At 38.6% G+C, this 18,960-nt stretch overlaps 1 protein-coding gene across 31 annotated transcripts in view; it reads left to right on the plus strand.

Moving 5' to 3' along the window:
• MBNL1 (muscleblind like splicing regulator 1) overlaps nucleotides 1–18,960 on the plus strand; it is a 194,483-nt gene that overhangs the window by 141,092 nt on the left and 34,431 nt on the right. For 20 of the 31 annotated variants that reach the window (XR_009451790.1, XR_009451791.1, XM_059686817.1 and 17 more), the window contains 2 exons: nucleotides 15,530–15,700; nucleotides 17,065–17,175. The exons of 2 other annotated variants lie outside the window; for them this stretch is intronic. Coding sequence is in view for 27 of the 29 variants with exons in the window: in XM_059686817.1 (XP_059542800.1) it covers nucleotides 15,530–15,700; nucleotides 17,065–17,175 (282 nt within the window). In the remaining 2 variants the exon portion in view is untranslated. Of the gene's footprint in view, nucleotides 1–9,146; nucleotides 9,166–15,529; nucleotides 15,701–17,064; nucleotides 17,176–18,960 lie in introns of those variants that run through there. 9 more of the 31 variants (XM_059686824.1, XM_059686834.1, XM_059686827.1 and 6 more) reach the window with 2 other exon arrangements.

Consider the following 18,960-nt stretch of genomic DNA (forward strand, 5'->3'; position numbering starts at 1 on the left):
TCACACCTGACTTTGAGACTTACACTGTGTTTACTACTCTTGATCCTGGACAAGTCCTTTGACCTCTGTGAGCCTCCCCCACCAGCATCGTGTAGCTGATACCACTGCTCAGATGGTCATTGTGAGATTCATTGAAAAGGACTGTGAAAGTGCTTCATTCCCGCCTGTTTTTCTCGGCACTTTGTCCACCTTGGTATCAGAGGACACACTGCATAGTGTTGATGATCCATTTTCTGAAATGTGCCCTATGTTATGCTTTATGGTCTGCCCCCCCACTTTTTTTTTTTTTTTGTAGGTCATTGGATCTACAAAGAGAGAGAGGTTGGTTAAAAATCTCAAAAAGGAATTTTGGGGATTACCTGCTTATTTTAATGAACCATCTGTTCACTTGTGTGAGCAGAGTGCTTAATTTATGAAAAGTGAAGTAGGAGAAGTGGGCTGTGGCGAGTCAGCAAATGTTTTTACATAGTAGACTCGTAGAAATATATTGAAGGGGAAAAAAAAAACATGGAGGTGTAGTATAGTTTTAAATATGTCATTCGAAAGACAGCAAAAGGAGAAATGACAGAGGATAGCCTCAATAAGTACTGAACTGGCAAAACTACACAAGAAGAAAATATAACAAGGCAGCTTTTAAGCTCAGGTAATAGCATGTGATATACTGTTAAAAATGGATCTTATCTGAAAGTTTACCCAAATTAGAAAATCTGAGATATAAGAACATTGGTATTCCAAGACCTGCTTATTCTCAAATGATTGGTGATATGTTTTATGCATAAATAATAAGGCTATTGATAATTTGTAATTTTTACTTGAATCTATTTAGGTATTTCTTGGTCCTTTCATGATACTCTATTTAATCTTTCCCTAAAATAACAGTGTTGACTAACACATTATGTAAATCTTTTCCTGCTGTGTGTTCCATGGGCTCCAATAATTTCACCAGCTCACTCTTGGGCAGGGGGGAGTCGGGGGAGGGGGGCTGCCTCCTTCCCCACATAAGCAAGTCTGCTTTAGCAAACCCTGGTAGTTTATAATGTAGAATACTGGTTTTAAACAAATTATTTTTGTTTACACAATCAGTTCATTTGTTTACAGGCAATTTTCTTCTCTTCTAGATTAATGTTGAAAACAAACTCCCTTAATAATGGTCCTTTTTATACCACAATTTATTTAAAAAGTTAAAATAAACCAAAAAAACAGTTGTCCCAATAATAGTACAAGATAAATTTGTTGTAAATCAGGAGCCACAACATTTAAAATGAAATTTGAAAAAAAAAAAGGGGGAGGGAAGGATAGCTGTAATATTTTCAACAACAAAGATAACTTTAAAAAATAAAATTTGAAATTATTTTGACTTATGGGTAATTGCTAACAATTAAATTAAAAAAATAAACACACAAAAAGCCCAAAAGCATAATTTCAAAAATAGCTAAAAATAGTTGCACATGGAGACTTAAACCTCTTTTGGATAATTTGGAACTTAATCATGTAATTATGATTCATTGAAATTGTTTTGGAAAAATGTTCTACATCAATTTAGCACAATTCCTTTTAATTTAATAAAAGGCCTTTTATGTTTGATTTTACAATATGGTCGGATTCTCTTAAGGTGGGTAATAAAATTGTTATTTTCAAATATTATAGATGAGTATGTCACAATCAGAAAATATACATTAAAATTATCAGTATCAAGTTCTAGTGGAATAAAATGAGGCAAACATGAACTTTGTTTTTTATTGTCTTTGGTTTTTGTGAAGCCAGGAAGCATGTAAAATGGTTATTCTAACAAAACTACTACTATAGGGAAAAAACCCCCAAACATTTTCAGTTTCATTTTATTGGTACACCCCTTGATCAATGCATCAGAATTTTTGCTAAGCTATCAGTTTGACATTTCTCAGTAACATTTTCCTATCTGAGTAATCGAAGTTACAATTACCCTTTATTCCTTTCTCATGTGAATATAGTATGGAGTCCCATTTTTATCTGGTATAAAGGAAACAATGACACATAGAATAATGGGCTGATGATTGAACCAGAAATTTCCTATTATGTTGCAAGAAATTGCAAAATAATAAAGCTTAATTTGGCAGTTAATTACTGTGCATTTTCAAAACATTACTGGGTTTTGCAAAAGCACCATTCTAGAGGCGTGTTGGGAAGTTAGACATATAGTCAATGCATGTTATCTATATGTACATGCATATATGCACATATATATATATTATAAAATGTATATTCTGCTTTATAAGTCTCATTTACATATTCATTCAGTGCGTTCACACCTGTTAGGAGCCTAACGCTATTCTAAGTGATCTGTTTTGGGAATGCAACTGGAAAATAAACATCTTCTTAGCATCTTTGAGCCTGGTCTAATGATGGAAACAGACAACTGATAAACCAGGTGATAAAGTGTAGTGAATGCTCTGAAATCAGCTAGAAGAATGTTAAACAAAGACTTGAAGTTTTAAGAGAACTTCCTGGTGGAGGTGACATTTAACTGTAACTAGAAGTTAACCAGCTCCCCTCCCCCCTAAGAAAGGGGGGCATGGTGTCTTAATAGGTGGATCTACATGGACAAAGTAATATCTTGTACAAAAGACGGAACCTAGCATGGCAGAGAGAGGAAGGGAAAGAGGGAGAGGGAGAGAGAGAAGGAGAGGGAGAGGGAGAGAGAAGAGAGAGAGAGAAAGCATTTGTGTCTGAGTGCATTAGGAGTGGGGTAGGAAATTGTGAGAAAGATGGGTCTGGGCTGATTATCTGGAGAATGGTCAGGTCTGTGTTAACTATTGCCTGGACTATTGAAATAATTACCTTAATTGGTCACCCTCCGAAGGCTCTCTGCCAGGTCAGCCCACCTGTGCTCCTGCCTGGTGAATTCAGGAAGTACAGCTTTGCTAATATCGTCCCTGGCCCCATTCAGTGACTCTCCCTGGCCTGCAGATGGAAGTAGACAATCTTTAACTCACTTTTTAAAATTAGGCTAAGTTAGACTCAGTCTACTTTTCAAACTTATTTCCCACAGCTCTTATTATAGATTTATTACTTGTCATCAGTGCTTCACATTATGCTGTTTTTCTCTACCTGGAGATATAACTCCTCATGTATGAATTCCACCTCTTCTTCAAATCTATTATTTGATTCTTCTAAATTGGAAACATTCTCTTTTTCCTTCAAAGTATGAGAACTCATTATCTGAATGCCCCTTATGACACTTTTGCCTCCTAGCCTTATATTTTAGTTATGTGCATGCTTTATTTCCTTTCATAGACTGTGTCTGATTCAATTTGTGTCTCCACTGCCCCATAGCAGCGAGCACATGAGAGGTCTCAGCAAGTAGTTGGTGAATAAATGTGTAAATGAGTTATTCTGGAAGATAACAAGATTTAGTCTAAATCATATTCAAGGCAAGACCACTTCCACATTTATTTTATTTTACTCTCTGGCCTCATCTATTCACTTCCTACCTGCTAACTTACTTTTTGGGTTATATTAGGAGACAATGAAGTATTTCTTCTGTTCTGCTTTCTCTCTCCCCTATGTGTGCGCATGTGTGCATGCACACAACACACTATATTTCTGACCTAAGCGCAAATCTAGCTCTTTTAGAACAAGTCCATAGACTCATTACAAGAAACACACAAAAAAACTTTATTTTATTTTTGATTATTTCTAATAGGGGCAGCCCATATTATCAATTTCTATCCTTGGAGCTGTTCATGGGATAATAAACAGCTGGAAGCCTCCTTATCAGAAGGCTGATAAGAATCACTTCTTGGAATTGCCCTGAGAACAGATGGTAGATACTGTTGTGATAATGATAGACATTGTATTGCATCTGAATAGGACACTGAGGAGGTCACCGTCAGAGAAAGCATTCTGCCCTGATGGCCTTCGAACGCAGATGCCAACAAGTCTGTGGAGAATTCTTATATTCTTACTTAAAACTTTGTGTGAACATTTTAACTTTAGGTTAGGAAACTTATACTTGAATTGTAAAAGCCACATTCTCAAGTGAATCTGGGAACCACCTAAGACCTCTTACCCACACAGATGAAAATGAAGCTCAATTGTATAAGATCTGTTATTACTCAACTAAAATAAATGTCATTGATACACTCCTTCTGTAGCGTACCATCTATGTTGAGTAAATAGAGAAAGAACACTTAAGGTCTCTCATGGGTACATAGGTGACCTGGATCCCTGACCCTCTTTTTCCCATGAGGTCTTTTGCTTCTTATGAATCAGGTGTTTAGAGGCAACTTTCTTTTTGGCCAGAGGTGTGGCTGGCCTGCAGGCTTTGTTCTGGAGTAATGTACCTAAGAGAACAAAAGGCAGTGGTTCTTTTTATACAGCCTCCTGCTCAAGAGTGGCCTTTCGCCCATGGTCTGGGAAAAGAGCTGTGAGGAAAACAGACAGCTTAGAAACAGAAGTATCAGGCAATTGACAGATAGCATTAGCAGTTATCTGGAAGTCACTGGCAAACACACCGGGTTTAAATGAACTGTGGGAAAGTGATTGTGATTGTAACGGTGTTTGATGTGTGACTGAGAATGTGTATTGGTCTATATCAGTGATGGCAAACCTTTTGAGCTCGGCCTGTCAGCATTTTGAAAAACCCTAACTTAACTCTGGTGCCATGTCACATATAGAAATTTTTTTGATATTTGCAACCATAGTAAAACAAAGACGTATATTTTTGATATTTATTTTATATATTTAAATGCCATTTAACAAAGAAAAATCAACCAAAAAAATGAGTTCGCGTGTCACCTCTGACACGCGTCATAGGTTCGCCATCACTGGTCTATATAGACTAACCGATGGACCTCAGAGTAGTAGTCCTTAGAATCATCTGAGAGCTTGCCTGAGACCAAGCCAAGATCAATTAAATCAGAATTTATGGGGGTTGTGGCTTCTTGTATTTGTAATGCACAGCCATGATGGAGGACCAAGGGCTTGGGCATTAGAGGTTGTCTTGGTGATGTGATAGCTAGAACACTGGAAGTGCCTTCCACTATTCAAAAGTGCTTATTCATTCTACAAGCAGTTGCTAAAAATGCTTAGGTTGCTAAATGAAATTTAGTCCAGCCTTTAACAAGTTCTTAATCAGGAGGGGTGGACAGACTTGTAGAAATTATCTGTAATGCAACTTGACAGGTGCTGAATTCACTGGGGAGTTTATTCTTCCTGGCAGGGAAAGAAAGAGGAGGAAGGGAGGGGAAGTGAAAGGCAACGTGTCCTCAGAAAGTGACATCTGAAAAGGGTCACCTCTCGTAAAATCATGTGTCACCTCTGAAAACAGTTTCCTTTTGTTATCAACCCCTTTTAAAACACAGATGCCTGGTTTCTTAGTCCTCCCTTGGGCACTGGCAGAGCTTTCCCCAGCCCCCAGGAGCTGTATGAGTTGGACTCAGTGTCATAAAGGAGGCCCCTGTTTGGGTATGAGGTTGAGACCTGTGGGAGGTCACAGAGCTGGTGAGCGACACAGGGACAGTGAGTCCAGGCTCCTGGGTAGTGATTGCCATCCTCGACCACCAGAGGCTCAGTGGGGGCTCCATCAGTAACAGAGATTCTAACTGGATGGTGAGCTGCGGGATTCTGCCCGAGGGGAGGGTGAAGGAAGAGGAGGAAGGATGCTTTCGAGTGAGCATGTCTAGAGAAGTGGGCCTGAGTCACAGCAAGTGTGTGTGTGTGTGTGTGTGTGTAAGTTTCCAGGGATGGGAGGAGAGTGAGAGGGGCCCAGTGATTTCCGTTTACTGAGTACCAGACCATGACTGAGGCTCTTGTATTCATTCCTTCATTTAATACACCATCCCTAGAATGGTTTGCTTCTCTTCCATTTTATAGAAGAGGAAGTTGCCGTTCAGTGAGGTTGGGCTAATACATGTCAGAGTTGGCATTTGCACCCCTCTCTGATTCCAGCCCGTGTGACCATCCAGCTGGGGCTGTGAGGCTTTCTTATGTCGAGTCCCCAGATAGCTCTTAACCTGTAGCTCTCTGAGGCCTGTGTGTATGAGAAGCCCACATGGTATGGACACAGCTAAGTGTCCCTATTTCTTATGGGGGTGGGAGTAGAGCAGAGAGTTGTGGTTGGATAACAGTACTAAGAAGGTCCCTGGAAAAGGAGCCTATGGGAAGAGACTAGAAAAAAAGGAAAATATCATTGAATGAAGAGAAAATGGGTACCACGTGTGCAGGTCCTGAGGCGGCCCTGGAGAAGGTGCAGAGGCACGTTGGAGAAGTACGTTATGGGACACAACATCTTATACTCTGAACTCTAGCTGGCACTCATTCCCGAGGCAAACAGTTCATGGGCATATTGGCCCAGCCCAGGCTGTGGGCACAAGGTTGGGTCTGAGTTCAAGGGCATATTGGCCTGGCCTGGGCTGTGGGCAGAAGGTTGAGGCTTGAGCCCCTTCTAGAGGCATTCCCTAGGGATGAAGACATGTACACATTGTACAGTAAAGTCAAGTAACCCTCTTAGTTCAGAGGCAAGGGCAAAGTGCCAAGAAAAGTAAAACCTCCATTTTTCCTGAGGGCCACCAGCTTTAGCCAGAGGTAGAGTGTGAAATGCTTGGATACGTTGCTTGACTCAGTGCACCCAAGCCGGGTGCTTAGCAGATCTGGGCTTTCCCCCTAAATGTTGTTGATATGATAGCGAGAGAAAAACATCATGTGACAGCCGTCTGTGCTTGTCCCCGTTCCGCTCGCACGCTGGCTCATTAAAAACCAGTGTTGCCATGGCTGTGTTCCTGCGAGGCCCAACATCTCCGTACTTTATATCCTAAATAAGCGAGTAAGAATACCCTCTGCAGCTTCTTAGCATGGAGCGCCCGCGCTGATTAAGCTTGTTTGATAGGCTTAAGCGCTGACTTCAGTACCTTTCTGCCTTAGAACCTCACCCGATAGGTGTTTTGTAAGAGTTCCCTAGCTTATCAGCACCTATTTTCATTTATTTGTTTATTGTTCACATGGCTCATTCCCCCAAAAGCTACTCAAAGCTATTAGAAGCATATGAATTCTTTCTAAAAAATCCCACAACTTTCCACTTTTAGCCCCCGTGACAATTTTTCAGTAACTTGGGTTGAATGTTACTCTTTCGATATTTTGAGACCTGCCCTAGAAAGCCATTGATTGGCAGTCTCTGGGGTGGGGCTGGGAGACAGGCTCAGATAACTGGGATTATGATGCTGGTTTTTGACTTGGGAAGATTTTTTTCCCACCCTGCCTGCCTGTGCGGCTGCAGTCAGCATCCCATGGAGACGCCTCCTGGGCTCCTGAGCCAATGGCCTCTCTCTTCGCGGCAGCCTGGAGTCAGAGAGCTGATGGCTGTGCACAATTTTAGCAAATTGTCATGGGGCTGGGGGGAGGGGAGTGCTTGCCCCACAGGGACGGAGCCGGCGTCATGGAGCACATTGTGTGCAAGTACAAAGTTGATCTGTCTGAAGGAGACAGTGGTCAGCGGTGGGGAGGGACCTTTGTCACCTCATCGCTCCTTCCTGCTCTGTCATTGTTGTTTGTGTGAAGCGGTAGCACTTCATGGTCAGACGGGAGGCGGGATTTGTGAGGTCAGAAAGCCGCATTTGTGTTCTGTTAGGGAAGCCAAGAGGCTTTTGGAGGAGTCCGAATGAAAAATTGGGGGAAAGAATTGATATTTGGCCAAAAAGAATGTTTCTAAAAGATTAGGAGAGCAGTGTGATGCAGCGAATTCTGTATAAAACTGACAGCCAGCATTTGGGACATCTGTTATAGTTTGGGAAATTATTTAAGCACTAATCATATACATAATATCCATGTTCCCCTCTGGTAGACTTTGACGGAAGATTTACAGTGGGAATATTGAAATGGGACTTTGAAAACACTCCATAATATTGTACTTTAAAGTTTATCATAACTAATGTTGTGTTATGTTTCCAGATATATAAGAACAGGGTTTCCCCCCTATATTTGTAGGCATGTGTAGGATCTGTGGTACAGATATATCAACTGACTTTACCAATCTATTTCACCCCTTTGATTTTCTTCAGTTTCTTTTATATTGCTAAATAAAATACTTGCCCCTTAAAAACCTACCATCCTCTCTCTATTTCTAACTTCATATTTTTCATTTCATATATCTTTTCTATATAAAAACACCATATCTGTGCTATATTCGAATCACAGAGCCCAGGCCAGTGGAATCCACTGCTAATCCCAGAAACTGCTTGTCGAAATGGATAATGTGAAGCAAAATTTAAACTTGTTTGGTATTCAGATTATTTCTTTTCGGTAGAAAAAAATAGTTGATCCTATAATACTGGTGTTGCTGAGGGAGAAAATAAAAGAATGACAGATAAACTGAAATTTATAAGAGAATTTTTTTTTTCTATTACACTTCAGAAATACCACATGGATTAGTCTTCAAAATTAGTTGCTTATAATGTGAAACACCTTTTTATTTTGCTTTGTTCAATGCACTAGGCACTGAAATGGGGTCTATAAAGAACTGATTAAACAACTCTTCCAAGAGATTTTTTTAAGGAAAGTAAAATTATATGCATTTAACTTAAGAAGTTTACCTCTTCTTCATTCTCAGGAAAGCTCTAGAAGTATAACAGAGACAGTCACCCTGTAATCCACTTAATCATGGTATGAAGATGAATGGGGTACGATTTGTAAAACATTTTGTATTTCTCAATTCAAAGGCATGTGCCACAAATAGAGCACTAAACTTTATTATGTAAATGTTAGGGCTTTCAGTTATTAGCCAAGACTGCAAAGTGTCTGATTCGGATGCCATCAAACTTCACAAGTGTTTCTGCTACAAACAGTTGAGAAGCCTGACAGTTGCTGTACCGAAAAAAAAAAAAAAATGAAGCAATTGAAAAAAAGAATAGACATGTAGTGCTCTGGCATTTCCAATTTCATGATGCTATAATAAGTCAGCCAACACATGTTGGACTGCTTCATGATGCTGGCACCTATGAAATGTCACTGGGCTTTCACAAGGTCATGGAGACTCGGGGCTGGCTCAGAGATGCTGGCCAGACGCAGCTTTGGAGTTCAGAAGGCTGTGGGATAGGGGAGACAGTAGGTGCCAATTAAAAGCTTCAGGCACTTCAGAGATGGCTACACCCTACGGTCCTATGGAATGGAGGAGGCCATGGGCATAAGGAAAAAGTGAGACCATTTCTTCTCCAGCATCTTGTAACCAGTAACTCTAAATATATGATTCTTGTGGGCCCTCTCTGAGGAGGCTAGGATTTCTTCAGGTGACTACCAGCTAAAACTGTATGCTGATAGGACTCTTGCTGTCACAGTTGTGTGTATATCTGATTTGTCACAGGCAAAAGCGGCTGGAGAAAAGAGTTGTATTTTTGTGACCAGAATGTGTGTGTGTGTGTGTGTGTGTGTGTGTGTGTGTGTGTGTGATTGTTGCCTTTTTCTCTTTTTCCACCTCCTCAGCAGCAGCTAACCCGACTCTCATGCATTATTACATAATACTTATCTAGATGTGTAGAGTTTCAGTTATGCCATTTTCAGGATGATTAATGGGAGTTGCACAATAAAAGCTCCCAAGTTCTCTGGGGAAAAAGTCATAGTATCCCGAGGTTTGAGCTAGAGTGCGTGGATATTGCGTCAGCATTGAGTTTATTTTGGGTTGTTGTAAATGTCACTATTGGTTTTAATGTCCAAGAATCTTCATCATCAAACTTAGCAATGTTCTTTAAAGTGGTGCTAGAACATCCATTGAGTAAGAGAGATGATTCTTTAAATAGGTAGAAAAGTCTAACCTAAAACCAGATCAGAGCAGATGTTGATGAGAAAATGTTTGATGCCCATGAAACTAATTTTCCATTTTTAATTATACTTCCTCCACCTAAAATAAAAGGAATATTTTAATGTATGGAGTCAGAATGTGAGAAGACATCTTATTAAGCTGCCCATGAAGTCGTGTCTGGTTTGAAGATGTAAAGATGATCTTAAAGATTTTCTTGCCTTTCCAAATGATAAAACTCTAAAATAAGTACAAGGGTGCATGATACTAAAAATAGGAAATTTTCAAGAGGAAAAGAAAAATCCCATTTACTTATCTGAGTTAAAGAGCCAATATTTGAGAATAAAAAAAATGAATAGAAAAATTACTCTTAATATGTCAATACAATATAGTATACCATACTATTTAAATATAGTAAATATATAGTATTGATTTATTAACAGTATCTATACTATACATATCTATGATACTGTACAGTATACTATTTGTAAACCAAAGCAAACAATGACATCAAATCAGTGAAATCTCCATGGAAACTTCCTAAGGAAAACCAGCATTTCCAGTGAAAGTTGCAAAAAATTTATGAGTGTAAGCTTGGACCCCTGTGATATTTTATATGTAAGTTTATTTAGCTTTTTATTAGAATTGATGCAGGAATTGATTTAAAAGCATAGTGGAACCATAGAAAACATTTTTGGAAATGCATGAAACTATACTTCTGGACTGCCAATGCTTTTTTTATTTTATTTTTTTATCCGCCTTTGGCAGATTTTTTTCTGAGATATTTGTATCTTCATAGCTGGAAAAAAAAAACAACAGTAAGAATTTTCCATTGGAAGCTACCAAATACCTTTGCCAGAATTTCTGGCCCATATCTGAGCAATGACTATCTCTAGAATGTGCTACTAAAACTCTTGCACATCTCATCTGTCCCCAAGAAAATATTTGTTTTGTTTAAACAATCGAAATAAATGGTTGCAGTTTGAACAGTCTTACCAGAACACCAGGATTTCCAGTGAAAGTTGAAAAAGACTTGTGAGTATCAGCTCATACCCCTGCAATCTATTCATTACTCTTTTATTTCCAGAATCTACACAAATATGACTCAGTAATTATAATCCTACCACATAGTTATTCTTTGGCAGCTTAATAAGATATCTTCTCACATTCTGACCTCATATATGACAATGTTTCTTTTATTTTAGATGGAGGAAGTATAATTAAAAATGGAAATTTTTTTTTTCATTTTTAAAATAGAATTTTAAGGTGTTTTCTTTTTAATTTAAGTTCCACCAACTTCTAAGTAAGATGTTTTCTTTTTTATTGCTAACGAGTTCTTAAGTAAATATTAAAAATACTTTATGCCTTGTAAAAATCGTGGTTCTTTTCATATCTCTAAGTGACCATCTTTCATTCCATTTTATGTTTATTCTATAATTTATGTAAATATATATATCACATACACATAATTTTTAGATATATACTCTACATATAAGCTTGGATATAATTATTTAAAATATACTTTATTAAACTATAATGTTTAAGAATTAACAAAGCACTTATTTTTAAGCTCAAACAATTAATCTAAACATACATCTTACCTTGTTATAATCACAAGATTTGTGCCAATTTCAAAGACTAATGAAAAAAAAATCCTTAAATTCATAGTGGAGCAGTTTGTAACTTCAAAAACTGGGGACTTGATCAATTGATCTCTCAAATGACCATTATTCATCATATACAGGCTTTTAAGACTATGGGGTGGGGGGGGAATGTTGACTTTTTTGGACAGGTTATTTCTAATTTATAGATGTAGAAAAATTATTAGAGAAAAATGGACTCAGCCGGGATCAATATTATTGAACTTCCTCCATTCCCTTAAAATATATAGTTCATGTATTACAACGATGCTTTTGGAATCTGGGTTGAGTTAAGCTATAAAAAGCCTCCTTGAATGGAGTCTAAGGTATTGATGGCACAGGCTCTTTAATGCGGCCTGCTAGTCAGCCTAATAGCTCACTGAAAATCAGATTTCAGTGCAATCAACAAAAACAAACCACAGAAACCTAACACTGTAAGAAACGTATTAAAATAGCATTTTTTCCTTAGTGTGGCAAGTACAGAATGATGATTAAGGGCCAAGCTTATATTACTGATGGTTGTCATGCACTGTCCTTGTGTTGTGCTACTTGTATTATATATATATATTTTAGCACTTTTAACAGAGAATGGTGCTAAATGAAGCAACTGCTGCTTGTGATTAGCTGGAGACTTAGGAAAAGAGAGACAAATAATAGTTATTGATATCCTGTTATACCTGGAGCCGTGTATGAGCTTGGCCTACTATCTTGCTCAATCCTCAGACATCACCAATGAGGTGAATGGTATTGTTACTATTCTATTGAAAAAGTCTGGCCACTCAGAGAACTTAAGTAATTTCCACAGGTCACACAGCAAGTAAGTTACAAAGCTGCTATTTGAACCAACCTATGTTTGATAAAATGTACAATTAAATGGCACTTGTTGGAACTGCATTGTAGCATTCAAACTGAAAAAAACCAAAAACAAACAAACAACTTATTGATATTTATATTTTGCATTAATCCAAACAGCCCAATTTAATGTCTTGAGGCCAAGTCTCTGGATGACATAGAGTAGTATCTCCCGTACAGATCTGCATAAGTAAGCGCTAGATACTGATGGAATTTCTGCTCTGAGATTTTTAGAACGTTATCACTGTATAGATTTTTAGGGTGTCAATCTCAACACAAATCTTCTTTCTTCCCTGGTGAAACTTCCAAACATGTCACCTTAGGTCCTTTTGTCATGGCACGCTTCCTTGTGCAGTCAAATTATAGGTGTCTGAATAAGTGCAGCATTCGGTTAGTGCAACTCAAAATCAAAGTTTGGTATTAGATTTGGTCCACCCCCCCCTTCTGTTATCTTTATTGTCTCCAGAATAGAGTTAGAATAATTCATCTTCAATTATTTTGTAAGACATGTCCCTTCATTCATTCTGCAAATGACTCTTGAGGTGTGGGTGTTGGGAACCCAGACAGCTGCACCTGGAGAGAGAGGTACCAGTGTCGTATTTACCTGAATTCTCCACGGAAGGTATGCTGCCTGTGGTTTTCCCTGGGGCGTTAGGCAATCCCATAGAAAAGGATGTTTATTCTAAGTTATTCTTTACTTTGTTTTTATTTGTCAAACCACAATTATTCAGCAGCACGGTCAGCATTAAACAAGTCCTGAACTTCCTAAGGAGCTAAGTTTATCTAATATTAATTGCAGAGGCGACTGTGTTATTTTTTCCACACGTGTCAATGAAAAATTCATGTAGCTTTATAGAGTTGTGTTTTGCCGTGTTTTATGCTCTCTCGGCATAACCTGGGCCCCCAGACCTAGTGCCACAAGCTCTCTGTGGATGAGGCTTGTATACTTTTCCCAAGCATCGCTTTTTGAAAGCACGGCTCAGATGCTGTCAGATCAAGCTGGGCACAGAAGGGTAGCCTTCCTGAGTAGAGGTAGCAAATACAGAAAGAAAACCAAAGGGCTCAGCTTCTATTCAGTTTGCGATGCCCGACACAGGATATATAGGGGACAAATTGGGTTTCTCTCCTTCATTATTTCAGCCTGGGCTGTGCTCACAGGTAGGAGGCCGGGCGGTTTGTGTTAAGGGGAGGCACTTGAACGAAGTCCTTAGCGAGACCACTGTTAGCCTTGGCAAGGCCTGGTTCCGTGCTCAGGGCTACCTGTGTACTGTTTATGAAACTATGGAAACCGAGCTGAGTGCATTGACGGTAACTGAATCCACAGGGTGGATATACCCCTGCTTGTCTGCGCTTAACAAAGTCCAATCTTAGTGAGAATGATGACGTGGAGATACTGAGAACCAGGATTGCTCTTAGGGCCAGGTTGTTCTTTGCATGGAAAAGGCAGGTTTTCTCTAGGAGACTCCAACTGAATGACCCTGAAGTCAGACTATCCATCATCCTTGAGCTTGTTTCTGTTGGCCAGTCTTTCCCTGTGACTCTAAGTGCTGTTTTTGTAAAAGGTGTTTTGTATCCAGATGCTTTTAAGCTAATAACATGCTCATGACCTCAACAGATATCAAGCATGACAATTTCATATGGAACAAGTTATAGATATCTAAATCTTACTTTATTTGTGAACATATCAATAACCATAATAATTACCTTCATGCCAAAAGGTTGTTTTTTGTTTGTTTGATATGCAATTTAAAAATGTGGTGGAAGGGATGGTAATAGCAGCTTCAGACCTTTATCTCGCTCAGAGAGGGGCATGCAGTGAGTGTCAAGAGCATGACTATACATTAGCTGCTTTAATCTTCAAAATAAAACTCTGGTGAAGGTTAGGTAGCAATTTTGAAATTGATTAAAAGCCTGAGGCTTATGGAAGTTAGTTTTTTTATGCAGTTCAGACAGCTGATGAGTGAGAGCTAGGCCTCTACCCCAGGTCTTCAGACCTGTATGGTCCTTGCTATCAACTACTGTCCTCTACTGCTATCTGATCTCAAGTTCAGTTAGTAATGCTTTGTTACATAGAGCTTGTTATAGTAACAGGCAGTGTCCTAAGATAGTCACTCTGCACAGAAACTTATTCCTAAACACCTTCATCTAAACAAGCTAGAAATAGATCATTCAAATTAGAATTGACAGCTTTTATCACAAACATAAGCATCAGTTTTGTGTCAATTTACAGTAAAAGGTCAAGTTATGGGAGATAAATTTTCCTTAGGAAGTTCAAATAAAGCTCAGGAAGGTGGTTGGTGCCTTCAATTAAATCTTTCTTTTACCCTCAAAACAGTTCTAATTAGAATGATTGATAAAAGAAGTTATCAAGGTAGCAATTGATGAGATCTGTTACTAACAGTACGACTTGACAATATTGAAATAATATGGGTACACTCCCTCATACAGCATTACATATGACAGACTTTAATAGCTATATTTTGATAAAAAGAATCATCAAAAGGATGGTATATGCACATTACTTATTTTAATAGTACCTTATTGTGTTTCTCCATTTTACATTGTAAATTTTTTTGGTGGGTAAATGTGTTTATTTCTGATTGATTTATGGTGCTTGGGCATTGGAGACTGCACTTATCTTTGAAAGGGTAAAGGCTATATTTTTCCCCAGTGTTTTATTGTATTTACTAATCTCTGTATACAGTGGTCACATATGAGAATTTTCTTCTCTCTATCTCTAAATATGTTAGTACATGGCCTTTTAAAGCTTAGCAGTAATTAAAATTTTATTTGTTATGAAATACTTGTAAAGGTGTTTTACTGAAAATACAGTGTGCCTTGAGTCCTCTAAGTTCATTTCCTTAGAACTCAGTACAAGTAAAAATAGATAGTAAAACTTCATGATTCTTTGGGGTTCATTAAAGTTAACCAGAAGATATTATGGAAGGAGCTTAATATTCTTTATTTGATATTCTATATTTTAATATTATCTAGGCAATTTGTAGATTTTTAAACTGGGATATTGATACAATAGAGCTAATATTAAAATTTAAAAAAAACTTCTTTAAGCTTTAAAATCTTTTCAAATGTCTGAATACCTCATTTTCATAATGCATTTGGGTGAATTCATTACTTATTCTAAACGTATTGTAAAATGATGTGGGCAGTACATTGTGTGCATGGTAGATTCAAGTGATAGGTTTGCATTATTATTATTTTTTAAGATTTGGTAATTTTACTCTTTTTTAAGATAGTTTCTGCTTTTGTTTTTTAGGGTCGTTGCTCCAGGGAGAACTGCAAATATCTGCACCCACCCCCACACTTAAAAACACAGTTGGAGATAAATGGGCGCAATAACTTGATTCAGCAGAAGAACATGGCCATGTTGGCCCAGCAAATGCAACTAGCCAATGCCATGATGCCCGGTGCCCCATTACAACCCGTGGTGAGCATGTTTTCAGTCCTCATTTATTCCGTTTGTAACGCCAAGTGCTCCGTTTTAGTGTTAAAGTGACGATTGCACTAGTTCAAGGAACACAGGTGACAGGATCAGTTAGTTGCCTAGTACTTTCTAACACAGTTATCAGTCAAACCCTGAAATTGTTTTCAGACTGTGAAGTTACTTATCTTCTGGGTAAATCATGTGGAAATTTGCATTATAACATGTTTTTCCCCTAACATTTTCTCCAAACTAAGTTCTGTGACTTTCAAATATAAAGTGTTTTGTTTGTTTTTTAAAAAGGGTCATCAATCTCATCAATCTAGTCAGTGTGCATTTTCAGGCGACTTTAATGGCAATAGTAATCGTAAAACTTGGCATATGTCATCTCTAATTTTGAGAAAAAATTTTCCTTCCTTTTCTCCTTGAAGAGACTCTATATAGTTCTTTCTCTCTCTCTCTCTCTCTCTCTCTCTCTCTCTCTCTCTCTCTCTCTCTCTCTCTCCTTTCTCTTTAAATCCTCACCTGAGGATATTTTTTCCCATTACTTTTCAGAGAGAGTGTGAGGGAGGGAGGAAGAGAGAGAAGCATCTATGTGAGAGAAACACATGCATGTGCCCCTACAGGGGGTGGGGGACTGGGCAGGGAGTGAACCTGCAACCCAGGTATCTGCCCTTAGACCTAGAATCGAACCTGTAGCCCTTTGGTGCTCAGGGTGATGCTCCAACCACTGAGAGACACTGGTCATGGCTAGTTCTCTTTCTTAAAAAATGAGCCTTTGTTATTCTTCTACACACAAGTTGAAATTATTTTGTGGTTACAGTGCTGAAAGAATTCTGACAGTGGTGAATCAATATGGACACGGAAGTCTCATAAAAGTAGAAATTATCAGGAGAGGCAGAAACTCCAAGGACTTTTAAGAAAAGACTTAAATGTTAGAAGCTGTAGGGGGTCAGGGGGATTTAATGTTTACTGAGCATCGTAGGGGGATAACATTTGAGTCTGAGCACATCTATTTATTTATTTACTTATTTGGATTTTTGAAGGGTGTAGAAGGTAAATGATTTCAATAACCTTTACTCACATTTGTTCATAGAAATGTAAGAATTAATGTCATAATTATAGGTTGCAAAAGGTGTTCTGATATTCATTGTGATATGGTAATTCTGTGGTTAAACGTATGTTGAAATTTGCAGTGATAAGATTATATCTGTCAGTAATTTATGTCACTAACTTATGTAGTATTTTGGGGTCATGGGAATGTGAAGATCCACATTTTTCTGATATGCTAACTGTAGCAGTGTGCTAACTAATTTTTTTCCTAATACATTTTAACACCTGAACTCAATGTAATTGTTATTCTCTCTTAGAACTTAATGCACCAATCATTCCAAAAAAGAGGGGGGGATTGCATTTCGAGGTGGGAGGGATCTCCATATCACATCGGCAGTGATACCAATTATCAATTCTATACAGTTGAGGTGAGATAATATTGTAATTCTGTGTCTGTTTTAATCTGATATATATATATATTTTTTCATTATTTGGGGGCTCAGTTTAAAATATGATATCTTAAATTTATTTTTTATGGTACCTGCTAATTTTACATGTGTACTTTGGGATAGCATAAACTCGTTCATTTGGTTTAAAAAAAAAAAGTGTTTTTCTCTCCAGCATAAAATATTGGATAAGACTTCTCTGTTACACTTAGCCCTCACATAGGTAGCTTCAAAGATCCGATAAATCCTTGTGGTAGCTACTACTTTCCTTGATATAAGATCTCTCCTTGAGGTACTTTGTTCCACTTAAACATTTAAAGCGTATCTACCCACTCAGTGACTGAGCGCGCCTCTGAGTGCAGCAGTGTGGTTCCCAGACTGCAAAGAGCAGCACTGGTCCTGGCAGTTCCTCTACTGAGTTCGTCCTTGAGTTATAATCTCAAGGTCGTTTCCAGGGTCATCACATCATAATCCTGGCACAAACTATAAGCAACATTCATGCCCATGGCTTTGAAATACTAGTAACAAAAATATGCATTGTTTAGGCAATCACTAAAGCATAGGTTTCTGGAACCATTAGACAAATCACCACATTTTCTGGTGATTTTATTGGAAAATTCTCAGCTTAGACAAAGCATTAATTTTCTTTTCTTTTTTTAAACACTTTTATTTTCACTTGTTATTTTCCATCACCATTCATCCCCTCTATGCCCTATTCCACTCCCTTCTCTGGCTCCACCCCTCTCCCCCCCCATATGTTATGTTATGTTATGTTATGTTATGTTATGTTATGTTATGTTATGTTAATTTCCCTGGTTCCTGGATTTGAAAGTGAAATAGGCATTGTGAGATCAGTCTAGAAATAATATACTCTATGCAGAGTGATGTTTTTGTAATAAGTACAGCAGTCATTTTAAATATTCAGTTTTAAAGCACTTGCTAATGGGAATGGCTTTTAATGGCTACAGAGAAGGCTTTAATCTGGGAAATTTGCTTCAAAATCTCACCGGAGACGTTTTGATCCCTGTAGTCAGCCCTGTTTTAATGAAGATAATAACATGGAGATTCAGAAATAAGTGAGATGGTCCTAACCAGCTGCCTACTGGAACTTTAATGCCTGGCCCACAAATAGGGACGCTAACCGGCTGGAAGCAGCAGGTGGCAAATATGGAAAAACCCCTCCCAGAGGCTGGCCAGCCGATAGTGTTTGCGGGGATGGCATAAACTTGGACCCTACCCAGGTGGTGGGGATCTCCAAGGAGATAACGCTGCGAGCAGGTCCCCACCATCAGGAGCATCAGCAGTGTCTGAGCAGCGACGGGGCTTGAAGTCACACAGGCGAAGCCTCTTAGTTTTCTAATCTAAGGGCAACCAGTTGGGCCCCCAAACTGTGGCTGGAGGAACACGGATTGGGCAAAGGCTTAGCAAGGTCCAATCAGATTCAGAAGTATCTAGTGTTGCCCTAACCAGTTTGGTTCAGTGGATAGAGCATCGGCCTGTGGACTGAAGGGTCCCAGGTTTGATTCCGGTCAAGAGCATGTACCTTGGTTGCAGGCACATCCCCAGTAGGGAGTGTGCAGGAGGCAGCTGATCGATGTTTCTCTCTCATCGATGTTTCTAACTCTATGCCTCTCCCTTCCTCTCTGTAAAAATATATTTTAAAAAAAAAAAGAAGTATCTAGTGTTGTGCCTGGCATGTCACAGAGAACAAACCATTGCTTGGGCAAGTGAAAGAGTGAATGAGGGAAGGAGCTTTCCAAACACAAG

Source organism: Myotis daubentonii, chromosome 3 (assembly GCF_963259705.1).
Source record: "Myotis daubentonii chromosome 3, mMyoDau2.1, whole genome shotgun sequence".
Classification (NCBI taxonomy): domain Eukaryota; kingdom Metazoa; phylum Chordata; class Mammalia; order Chiroptera; family Vespertilionidae; genus Myotis; species Myotis daubentonii.